We start from the raw sequence: 12,795 nt of genomic DNA, 5'->3' as shown, positions 1-12,795 counted from the left end.
GTAACACTAAGATTGATCACTAGGTTCACAGGTTATCAACCTGAGCCATTCAACAAAATGTTTTCCATCAACTTTTCACCCACTTTTAGCATCCTAGATCCATTATTTCACTAGAAGTGACAAATGGTGCTTTCTTAATCCTATCATTTCTCTGGCACTTAGCTATGGTTCTCAAGTGACCAGCTTTCCCTTATCAAGCTAACCTGATACACAAAGAGGTCAGGATAAATGCTTCATTTTTTCCGGTTAGCCATTTTCCAAACAATGGGTTGGTGCTCTAGTAATCTCCAAAGGTGGCCCATAGTTTCTGACTAACATTATGACCTCATAGATTTTTGTATATTTCATATTTCAATCCACTATCCTTTCTGATGCTCAAATTGCTCCATCTTTGGCCAACAGGAGCCTCTAAAGTGACTCCTGGGTCCTTGTGACATGACCTTATTCTGATTGCTTCCTTGCTTTCAGACACAAGATGGTCCAGCCTCGTCTTATCCTTTCCCTGCCCCTTTAGTGGGACAGTCTTGGTGCTAGGCTGGCCTCATCGCTGGGCTGTGATTGCTTCAAGACCTTTCAGTGGACAAAACTCTGTGATACGTGTTTTTCAGGAAAAGAAAAATAAATCACAGTATTCTACTAGTATTTCCAATTGAAATACACAATCGCAAGGCTTTTACTTGAGTCCTGTATCTCTTGTGCTGAAAATCTTGGTTTGTAATTCCACTGATGTAAGTATGTGCTCTATCATCTATACAGTTTCAAAATAATAACACCAATATCGTTACTAAAAATAAAAATACCCAATGCAGTTTAAGATTTCTTTGTGATTCCTTGGTCTGTAGTATATATTTTATTAGGAAAGTGCAGACAAATGCTGGGTTTTAAAGTCACTTGAGGTAATTCTATATGTGTGTTTTACCTCCAGCTTGATACAGTTAACTTTGTCTTAGTTTTAAGAGTTGCTTTTTTTTTTAAACTATAGAAAACACTGAAACAATCCCAAAGTAAAAAGTATAAAACACGATACATATCTACGTGCCGTGCCTGTTCAGCTCCCTACCACCACTACGAAGGGAACTGAGTTATTAGTTATTGGTATAACACACTTTCCACTGTATTAAAAACAAGAGAAGCAGATGCATATTTGTTTTTCATTTGTCCCCACCTTTCCTACACAATAGGTAGCCTACCACAGATCCCATTCTTCACTTCCTCTACTCTGGAGAGAACTCCAGAATAGTCTACAGAAACAGTCATTTCCTTTCACAGCTGTGTAGCAGTGCAGATCTAGGTGGCCTCCAATCTTTAGTGGTTATAGTGCTGTAATGAGACCTTCGTGCATACACCATTTCAGGTTTTTGCCAGTGTTTGCCTCAGATAGACTGTTAGAAGTGAGACTGCCCAGAGAAGGAACAAATTCATACTTAATTTTGCTAGTTATTAACAAATTCCATCCACAGGAATTTATACTTTGAGTGCCTCTTCCCCGCTGCCTCAGCAACAACAATGTATTGTGTAAGTTGGATTTTCCCCCATCTGACAAGGTAAGAAATGGTGTCTCGGTAGTTTAAATTTGCCCTTCCCTGGGTAGGCATACCCTCTTATGTTTAAGGGCCATTTGCGTTGTTTTCCATGAACTATCTGTTCATATCTTTTTGCCTATTCTTCTAAACAGTTTCTTCTCAAAGTTTAAACTTTCCTCATATATTAGAGCTATGTGTGCCTTCCGTAACAAATAGTGCAAATATTTTTTCCAGTTTATTTACTTTTTAACTTTGCTTTTATTTGGCCATCCCAAACTCTTACTTTCAGTTACAGATGCAAACTTTTTCATTTATTGCTTCTGGATTTTCAATTATAGGAAAGTTTTCCCTCCTTTCAGATTATAAAGGAGTTTATACATATCTTCTTGTAGTTATTTAGGCTTCATTTTCACAACTGGGTTTCTGATCCTTTCAGATTTTATCCTTGTGCTGTGTGAGAAATGGATTCAACTTTGTTTTCTTCCATGTAGTTAACCACATTTGTCTCAACATCATTAAGTCTTGTCCTCAATAAGAATGCTTCCGTTATCATATACTAAATTCCTAGCCTTTATATTGTTTTTAGTCATGTTATAATATCCAGTAGGGTTATTCCTCCTTCCCCACAGTTCTTTACTAGGGCTCTTCTGGCTAGTTATCATTCTTTCCAATACCTTTATACAGGAAAAAACTTGTTTTATTGGGATCTAGTATGTGCCCCCCATATATATATGCACACACACACGTCAAATATATAATATAAATGTAATATAGCTATGTACATATATAATACTATACATACATAATATACATCTATATGGACAGAGATGCTTCAAAAGTGTTTTCTAATAATACTCTGAAACCAATTCTAGGCAAACTTTTTTTTGCAAATTAGTTTTAGAAGGAAACAGATATCACACTAAGCACTGCATGAACACAAAACAGCCACTGTACGGAGGTCAGCACACTGCGGAGCGGCCTTGCCTCCCAATGCCAAGCAGTGTTACTGCACGCCCACGTGACCCATGGTCCGTATGTGGTATAGACAGGCTGGGCCATACTGAACACTCAAGAAAATATACAGCAGCTGACTTGCTGCAACTATCACAGTAAAATTTATTCTATAAAATAAAGTTGAAGTACATTGTGTATAATTTAGCAAAGATCAACCACTGTAATAGAATTTTAAAAAAATTTAGCACCCACTGTATTTTTAGGAATTTGAGGATTGTGACCTTCTCTGCTAGCTCAATATTCACAAAATGACATAGTCTATAACCCACTGGAAAATTTAACTTTTAAAAAGAACGACAATAGTATTTTTCAAATAAAGCAAAATCAGTTGGTAGGAAAGTAAGTTCCACTTGACATCTGGGTACAACTTTTTCCTGAATCACTTGGCACATCTGTGCTCAGAAACTCCATTTACTAAGTGAACTAGTAACCTCCCTCCAAGGGCTGAGACCAAGTTTCCTTCGCAGAAACCTTCCTTTATAAGTGAAAACTGTCATTTACGCAATTAAGAGAGATTGGAGAGTGTGTCAAAAATACGAAATATTACCCAAATTATTTGTACCACTTACAGGTTTGGAGCTAGCCCTCTAAGATACTAAATAAAAAGCACAGGCTACTTTTGTTGTCAGGTAGAGAGAGCTGAACGTGTCTTGGCTCTCACGTTACCTCTTGCAGTGACCTAGTGAAGGTGCCAAGGGAGACCAGCAGTTCGCTCGGAAGCTATCTGTTGTGCTTCAGTGCAATTTGCCTATTCCTTTGTAGGAAAGACAATGTTGAAAGTAGAAAGTTAGATTTTTCTGGCAGTTAATCCACAGTGATACAACCTTACATCTCTTAACTACAGATTTCCTAATTAATCATTTAAAAAACGCAACAGTCAAAACCATTAAACCTTTATTTGCATATAAACAGTTCACTGTTTTTATTTACATGACCACCTTTCTCCTAGACAAGCAATGTTAGCAAAACATAAGGCAAAGGCGCCCAGTTGATGACAATCCTGTTCTTTTCTTGTTTGGAGGGTCTTCTCAGCAGCCAGTTATCACGTGGCAAGTTTCACAGTTTCAAACAAGTTTTCTTCATTTTAAACAGCAAGAAAGTGTTACACTTGATGGTAGTTATTGTTAAATAGTTCAATCAACCTTCTATGGCTTTTATAGTATAACTTCAAGTATGTGTATTATTTAATCAACACAAAACCTCAAAAACAAAAACCCAACAACCAAGTGCTATCCCATTTCTGGTGCCATGAGACACAATAGCACCACCTATTTTTCTGTTTTAGTGGTTAAAAACGGAATCCAGTTTTAGCACCCATCTATAGGAGTTAGAGGTTAATGACAATATATGATTGGCTTATTGGAAGGTAGCAATCTTAATATCCCCTCAGAAGGACATCTGTTCCTTATGCTGCATCCTGGCTCATGGAAAAGAATAGTATTAATGGGGGGGGGGTGGGGAAAGAAAGGACAGACTTTTAGTTAAGGCGTTTCAGTACTTAAATCACTTAAATACTAATTTCATGTTTCCCTGGAAGTATAGCATTATACCACATATAAAAGATCTCAAGGAATTATGTGGTTGCAGACACATCAGGATAGACCACATTTAAAATGTTAAACATGGCTTAGAGAACAGAGGAAAAATCAGAAAAATTAATGCTAGTGATCAACTCCCATCTTTTTAGCCAAAATGCTATCTCATCGCTCCATTTCAAACATGAAGGGAAAGATTCTAAACAAGTGATAAACTTTTTAAAACACACAAAACTATGATTAACTATATCAGTTACTAGACATGGTAAATACAAGCAGAGAAAATAAAGTGCACTTTTACAGTATATAAAATTATAGACCTAGTAATCACTTTTTAAAATTGGCAAAATAGGCTGAAATATAGAAAGTACCTGACATAGCAAAGTTAAATAGAAATGAAAAAAATTTCAGTTGAAAAATAACAATTTTTCAGGAGAGCAGAGGAACAAATAACCTTTTATTAAAGCTATTAGATTCAGAGACTCTTGACTAATTCGATTTTGTATAGGAGAAAGGAAAGCCATTCTTTTAGAAGGCACTAACTGGTTTAGATGTGCAAGCGACTTCATAAGGAAAACATGTGCGAGGTACAGGCAAGACTGCTGGTTCTTTTGTTGTATTCCTTTACTCAGCACAGGAGACCGCGCAGTACTGTGAGGGACTCTATCCGCCAGCAGCCTCTCCCACACCCTCTTCGTTTACTCAGTCCACAGTGTCGCAGATCTCCTTTACCTTCTGGTTGAAGTCTTCTGGTTGATCTGCATACACATAATGCCCTGCCCCAAGAATGGCCTGGGAAAGGAAAAGGAGTCAGAAGGTCAGTGAGCAAAAGCATTGAATAAAACACATAAGCAAAGACATTTAGCAATGAAAATGAGAACAGCTATACAGAAATAAAATGTAAAAGAATGAACACCACTGATCTTAGTAACTTTTATGTATTTCCATCAAATAAATAATCTGAGAATAAAGAGAAACATCTATTGGACCTTATTAAAATTTTGTATGCAAAAAACCATCCTAAACTGACCATTAATGACAGGGCCAGCAGATCAAATGAACCAAGTGAGAACATGCAGCCTTGTGAGGTAGTTGGTCAGGTGCCACTGAACATGGCTCCCACCTCAGGGATGCCACGGCTCTAGGGACAGGCACGGCCAATCTGGACATGAAAATGTGTGTGGGTCGAATCCTGCCCCTCATCACAAGTGACATCAGGTCCTGATGGAGGCTGCAGGTCTAGCTCAGATCTAAAAGCACAGGAACTAAGTGAAACTTCACTGAAGGCAAACATAACACAGCAGGCTTCACCTACAACCGAGAACCCAAACTCAGCCGCACACTTACTATTGTCCTCACATACGAATGTGGTCGTAAAGACTGGATGCTGTTGCCAGAATTGCCATCTATGCAAGATCGGGCGCCATAGATCACTGAAACTGGAATGTCAGGGTGCATTTTCCCAATCCGCAGGAGCATTGGCCTTTTTGCCCATCCATAAGGAATAGTCATATTTTTGAATGCTGTCTCACCACTTAGGGAAAAGGAAAACAACACACATATGACTTCTGGGGATGACTATGTACTGAACCCCCACCTCCAAGAAAACACTCATATTTAGCTTCTCCCCCATTTAAGAAAAACCCCAGTTTAAACAGAAAATAACATACTAGAAAGTACAAGAAACAATCCCCACAGAAGATACGTGCTTTTGTTTGATAAACAAGGATGCTCTAAACTCTAGTTGAATGGAAGTCAACCCTCTTCTAAATCAAACATGCAAACCTATCATTATTAAATTCCCTGTGGGGAGAGTTAAAATGTTTTTTTCACTGTAACTTGTTTCAAATGTAGAAGGTATCTTTTCAACATGTGCATGGCACCAGCTTTTTACCTGTAATAGTAAAAACCCAATACCAAGATAAGAAGAAATGCAGATTAAGTATTTGTTGTGTATTTACATTTTTTTTTTTTTAAAGATTTTATTTATTTATTCGACAGAGAGAGAGACAGCCAGCGAGAGAGGGAACACAAGCAGGGGAAGTGGGAGAGGAAGAAGCAGGCTCATAGCGGAGGAGCCTGATGTGGGGCTCGATCCCGGATCGCCAGGATCACGCCCTGAGCCGAAGGCAGACGCTTAACCGCTGTGCCACCCAGGCGCCCCAACATTTTTATTCTCTGCATATAAAGACGTTTAATGTTTAATAAACCTTTCTGGCTAGGGAGAGACTATGCCTCCTGGAGCTAACCCATTCTTAGAGACAGCAAAGGATTCAACTGGGAACATGTCTGTCATATGCCAACTAAGCAATCCAGAGCCATGCCTCTTCTCTACTGCCCACATATCTAGGAGGCAATATTCCTCAGCCTTAATCATCCCAGGGCCAGGTACCAGGCAATGAGAGACCACCCCTATGTCTTAGAGCCCACCGAAATTATTCAACTACCCAGTCCAGAACTGTCTGCCATGTCCCTGCCTTGCCTTTCTGAAGAACCCAGTAAAAGTTCCGGCTCCAACTTTCCTAGCACTCTGTTTTCTGCCACCTGACCAAAATCTGGTACTTCCCTGTAACCCTTCATGGCATTCAGTGACCCCCTCTCTCTAAGCCCTGTGAGTATAATAAACTTTGCTTTCTTGAGCCTCTGTGTCTTCTCTTGTGCCCACACCTGACTGATCATCACACAAAAAAACACAGAACACTTTGCAAACTCGCAGGATAGACCCACTTTGCTATTACCTCTGTTTCCTTGCAGTACTAGGCATAACTCTGAATTGCCTGTTATGAAGAATTCAAGTTCTGTGACAAGAAAGACAACAAACTAGCACTACATAGGCACACATAATCCTGGCATGTAAGTGAAGCATGGACACCAAGCATACGAACAGATGATGTACCTGGGACTGACCACTAAAAACTGTTGGAACAAGTCAGCAGAGTGTGAAGTTCTAATCCACCAGACTCGACAGCCTAGTGAGTCACAAAATGTCAATTTCCTCAGGACCCCAAACCTCTCCAGCCTCCCAACACCCTTGCCCCAGAACCTCTAACCTTAAAAAGACTAAGGCAATGGCTCCATGCCAATAGCTGCCACGGCCTCGACCCTTTAATAAAGCAGGTGTGCGTGTTCTCTGCCAAAAGTGAGGGAGGCTGGCTCTGCACCTAGCCTCTCGTCCTTGCACCCAAGTCTCAACCTTGGAAAGGCTGAGGTACCACTTCCAGGTTCTGAAGTATGGCCCCTTGACCCACCTACAACGGAGTCCTCTGAAGCATTTGTGAAACATTCAGCCCAGGATCACTGAATCAGTCTTAGAAACAAAGCTCAGGAATCACATCTTAGACAAGCTCCCCCAGTAATTCTGGTCCACCACGAAGCATGAGAACTGGAGCTCTCCTCTGCCTACTCTGCGCCTCACCCTCTCCCAACAACTCCAGGGTCTTGTCTTCCAGGCTCCTTCTAGTTCCCCACTATCTTCAGGTTGTTTTCTCCACTGGTGCCTTGCACCTAATGTCCATAAATCATGTATTCTAAAAAACAGGAAACACCTTTGTTTGGCTCTCTTGCTCCCTGTGACCACCATGCTCACAGGCTCTTTCTTCCTCCCTCTTTCTCCCCTCTTCTGATCACTGTCAAAATACCTGCAAAACCCCCTCCCCATCTTCCAGCCCTCACTTACTCTTCACAGTGCTTCTCATGCTGATCCAGGGTCATTAAAAACTGCTCAGCAAAAGAGGGGTGCCGTCACCATGTAAACTAGAACCATGCTGACTGACATCTCCCATGCACTTTGGGAGACCCTTTGGCATAGCAAAAGTTTCTAAGAAGATCCACGATACAGGAAACCATTTACTTTTGTTTAATCCAGTTGTCCTTTTTTTGTAGAGCATGCATACTCAGTTTGGAAATGCTGTTTTATATGAAATTCTTCTTTATCTCTCAACTCCAACCACCTCCTAGAGATATCTAGGACCAAAGTTTCCTCAACTTATCCATAAGCACTTTCGGGTAAGACAGTACATCCTGCTTCTTCTAACTAGTCTCTCATCAGCATCCAGTACAATGTTTTACATACTAGGTGCTCCATGAATACATGAATAAATTAAGATGTATCAGTCAGTTAACTACTGATAAAAATCTCCTAGACTATTCACATGTTTTCAAAGAACAAAAGTGTTAAACGCCAACACAATAAATTTAGAACCCTAACCCTTACCTTGGAGTCTGCACATTACAGTGGTAGATGTACTCTGTCACGGTGTCATCCTCAAACATTGACGAGTACTTCCGTTTGAAATCAGGCCTTAAACGCTGCACTAGACTTAAGCCTATGTAACAGGAAATGAATGTTTTAAATTATAGTTAACTGACAGAATACAGAAAGGTTTTGTGTTTGCTTACAGAATGAGTGTTACATGCATACAAATCTACATATATTCAAATGTATATTTTATGTGGAAAAGAACACAGATCCTAGAAGCTGCTCTGCCCAAGTTCCCTAAGAATTAAAATAAGAAATAAAGAGTATTCTATATTGCCTTACATATGTGCTTCAGGGGCCCAAAACATACAAGTTAATTTTCTAAGACTTGTTTTTGTAGGAAAATAAATTCTATTAAACACGGCAGGTGAGTAGAGTAGCTCGTTAACTTATTAATTTGTATTTCTCCCAAAATTATAACACGTTAGTATCTAAATGAAGTAAACTGAAATATAGAAGTCTTTCTGTAGAAAAATAAATCCAGGGTTTCTGCTTGGGACACTGCCAATCCTCCTGGAGAAGGCGATCCACTCCTGAGGTGAGAGGTAGGACATCCTTTCCCCAGAGGAAAAAGGATGAAGAGTAGAAGCCTCCATCTGGTCACTGTTTTCCCTTCTGGGGCCTTGGGGGCTAGCCAGTTTCCTTTCCTGCTATCACTGCCCATTATTCTAGCAAGGACTTACTTCTTTCCTGGCCCTCCTTCCTACCTCTGAAGGAATTGTACAGCTCCATGGAAAGTTCTTATGATGTGGTTGATATTCTAAATCATGTCCCATCCCAACTACATGCAAGCAATAGTGGGAGACAGAGAGCATGGTGGGAGAGGGCCCCTCCTAGGCATCCTCCCTCCCCAACCACTGTCTCCTAGTTTCTTTTCTTACTTTACTCTTCCCATAATTGCTCCCTGTGTAATTGTAATCAAGCACAATCCATTTATATTTCAGGACTGTACGGACTAAATGAAGTTCTTAAATAGTCCATCAAAGGAGGACCAGGCACCTAAGAGGAGTGGCTCCCCTCAGGAGGGGTGAGGGGCTAGGGTGGGAAGAAAGGGTATCTGTCAGAGCACCAAGGGAGTGTGGTGTGGTCGCTCGCTCTCTTTGTGGTCCCTTTGTGGTGTGGTCCCTTTGCAGTCCCATGGCTCTCCCTATCCCAAATGGAGGCAGTAGGACAAAGAGGGGCCAGGCCTGGGCAGAGGGGGGCAGAATCTACTGTTACCTCTGCAGTAGTTATTCCCACACCCTCCCCACCCCTCTCTTCTCATCTTGCTAACAGAACCTGACTCTTGTCTATCAGTTAGGCAGCAACATGCCCAGGAAAGTGGGCCCCTCACTCCAGTCCCTGGCAACAAATCATTATTGCTCAGCCACACAAATGTATTCTTCTCTGCTAGTGGAAGAACCAGGAGTGGGCAGAGACATAAGGGGAGGCCTTTTGGGGCGTTCCAAGGAAGACTTTCTTCCCTGACAGAGCATTATGGAGAGAAGACCATTTTCTATTCTTTCCTTTCTTCTTGCTCAGAGTGCTGCTTTGTGGGACGGGGCTTCCTGCCATAGCAGCCATCAAACACCATGAGGAAAAAGGTCAAGGGAATCACAGTTGCAGGCCTAAACCCCAACATCAATGAGTCAGCTACTACAAAAAATGCTAAAACCACCTGCCTCCAGCCTGCTTGTTAAGGAAATAATGAAAGGCCCTATGGTTTAAACCACTTAGGTGTTCAGCTACTTATAGCTAAAAGCACTCCTCACTGATACAAGTTGTAAGAAGGAAAGTGGAGGTCCAGACTACCATCACTGGTGACAATGAGAGAAGAAGAGATTCCCTTGGCTTTGGAGTGGAGACAGGAGCTGAGAGTCAAATGAAATTAAATCAGACTAAACACTGGTACTTCAAAATATGACCAGAAACACAAATCAGGAGTCTCCAAAATCTCTGAGGAAAAGGATGATTTTATCTTCTTAACACTCTGACATTATGGGGCAAGAAGGGAATCTGAGAATGTGATCATACCTATTATCCCCACAGGCAATCAAGTCAGGCTCTGTGATCATCCGTGATGGATACCCAGCTGGGTATCGTCAACTAGCCAAAGGCTCTCTACGGTCACCAACAGGACAACATGCTGCACTTCTCCCCGCACCCTGGGCTGACTAATCATAGGGGAGCATTTCCCATCTTCTTAGTTTTGCTAATTACTGTAATATTTACAATATAAAGACTCCTCTTTGAGATGATCCTGGTTTCATTATTTTTATGCATGGACTGGTACTTTTTAGGGGAGGAAAAAAAGTAATTTAGTAATTCAGAGGAGGAGGAGAAAAAGATTCCGTTTGTTTTTTAAGATTCTAACAATGGTGATCAGTAAATACTCCTCCACAGCCAATCTATAAACATTTTGCTTTCCTAGGACACAGATATAAACACTCACCAAAGGGCCCTGCAATCCTGAGGCCAGCTAAAGGATTAAAGGGAGTCAGTGCTGCCCCCAGGGCTCTAATCCACACTGGGATTGGTCTGTCTTGATCAGCAAGGTCCGGTCGCTCAGGAAAACCCCAAGGCTCCACTAAAATGAGATGATTAACCCTGTTGGAGGAAGAACAAATATAATTTCAATTTGGCAAACTCAACCTAGGACTCTAAAGAATTAACACGATTTATAAAGCAAAGGTAGAAAAGAAACACCTTCCAAAACCTTCACATTAAAGAGAAGACGAATGGCTGACCAGTTACATCATGTTCTTATTACATGTAAACTTTCAGATATGGTAGGATTTGAGAGGTGTATTGTAGGAAGAGAGCTGCCTTTTTCATATACGTAAATATGGATAATAAAGGGCGTGTGGAAGGGCACATAATTGTGTGGCTACTCTTGAGGAATGGTATTTGTTGTTGAAGCTACCTTCTGGTGGATGATACAGGTCACTGACCACTCAGAAAAGCCCAATGGTTCCATGCAGTGTAAGGCTGACACTGCAGAAATGACTGAAGATTAATATTACACTCATAAAATAGCTTCAAACACCAACAACAGTTATCTCCTATGAACCAATCATTCTAAAAATGAAATTAGCACATTAGGTAAGTTCAAAAGGACTTTCAAATGAACTTTCCACAAACACAGAGATAATGTAATAATGTGGGTAGAAATTTCCCCTGGTTTGAGATTCTATTTGGTGAACATGAGCACATCTACCCTACCCACAATATCACGATATACTGATCATAATGATTCTGTTCCTAACCCTTTCCTAATTTTCTTCTTTATTGACCAAAGAACATTTTCAGCCAAATCTCATATAAAATTGTTTTGTATCATTAATAGTTTAAATTTTTCCATCTTATGAAAACCTCTTCCTGCTAAGGGAAAACCAAAACTAACAGCAATACTTCCACGTGCCTGCATCATGGTATTATGTGTCATAAAAATCCTAAATAAAGCATAAAGGCCGCATGGCACAAATGATATTTAACTATAACCAAAAGAGCAAACAAATGCCAGCAGGAACTTCCCAAGGATGAATGGACAATGATTCTAACATCTCTCTCTTAAGTCATAACTGAAACTAGAACATGGACACAGATGGCTATTATTCTCAATATAAATTGTTTTATTATTTTTGCCACCACAGATAAGGATGAGTTAGTAATGAGTCCTTTGCTTTGACTGCATTTTCTCAAACAGGAAGCTTTAGAGCACAGACCCAGTGCACAGATCTCCAAGGGCCCTTGGAGAATACTCAGCCCAATCTTTCATCTCACAGATGAGAAGGAAGCTGCGATGCACTACGTGACCTGCTCCAAGACATGGAGAAGTAGGGCTAAAACCCCTGTTTCCTGACTCCAGTATACTAACCGATGCCAACAAGCCACTGGGTAGAAGGCTCTAAGAACAGACCAAGCAACGTAAGATAACATATCAGTAAAGGTAAAGCTTACCTTTTATCAACTCTAGGCCAGCCTATACTCTTTCAGAGCATCTGCAGAATGTAAGTACCAATCTGTGTGGAGATTGGTACTTTATCACGTGATAAATGAGATTTCCACATACCTAAGAGTGCCTGCACTCTTAAAAGTTTTAGGAGACTATTTTCTAATGTGTATGGGAAGGGGGAATGGAAGGGAGTTTATTTTTTAATGGCAGAGACTAATTGATATGGACTTCCCCCTAAATTCCTCTTATTACAGTCCACAGTGAGATTTGAAGGAGGGGGAGGGGAAGGGAGGAGAAGGCATGCCAGAGGTATGGGTGGAATTAATGAAACAGTCACCCAGTTGAAAGCAGCAGAGATTCCCATTAGGAAACAGCTAGTATTATTCACTATTCACTTAGCTCCTAAAGAGAAAAACGAACTCTTTATCAAAACATACTTTACCGTTAAAAGATGATTAAATTTTGTTATGAATTTATTTTGGTATCCTGCCGTCTGCTCTCAGCCTTACCCGCTAACCCAAGAAGGGGGAG

General features: G+C 40.6%; 1 protein-coding gene across 1 annotated transcript in view; it reads right to left on the bottom strand.

The window, feature by feature from the left end:
• Positions 1 to 3,414: 3,414 nt before the first annotated feature.
• Positions 3,415 to 12,795, bottom strand: part of ABHD5 (abhydrolase domain containing 5, lysophosphatidic acid acyltransferase) — a 30,910-nt gene continuing 21,529 nt past the window's right edge. Inside the window, exons 4-7 of the mRNA XM_026496643.4 lie at positions 10,762 to 10,916; positions 8,286 to 8,397; positions 5,420 to 5,606; positions 3,415 to 4,864 (exon numbers count right to left, since the gene is read on the bottom strand). Of these exons, the coding sequence (XP_026352428.1) occupies positions 4,775 to 4,864; positions 5,420 to 5,606; positions 8,286 to 8,397; positions 10,762 to 10,916 (544 nt within the window). The 3' untranslated portion in view covers positions 3,415 to 4,774. The remainder of the gene's footprint in view (positions 4,865 to 5,419; positions 5,607 to 8,285; positions 8,398 to 10,761; positions 10,917 to 12,795) is intronic.

Source organism: Ursus arctos, unplaced genomic scaffold (genome assembly GCF_023065955.2).
Source record: "Ursus arctos isolate Adak ecotype North America unplaced genomic scaffold, UrsArc2.0 scaffold_20, whole genome shotgun sequence".
In the NCBI taxonomy this organism is placed as follows: Eukaryota; Metazoa; Chordata; class Mammalia; order Carnivora; family Ursidae; genus Ursus; species Ursus arctos.
Note: the sequence above shows the minus strand (reverse complement) of the source record. Positions and strands in the feature narration are given on the sequence as shown.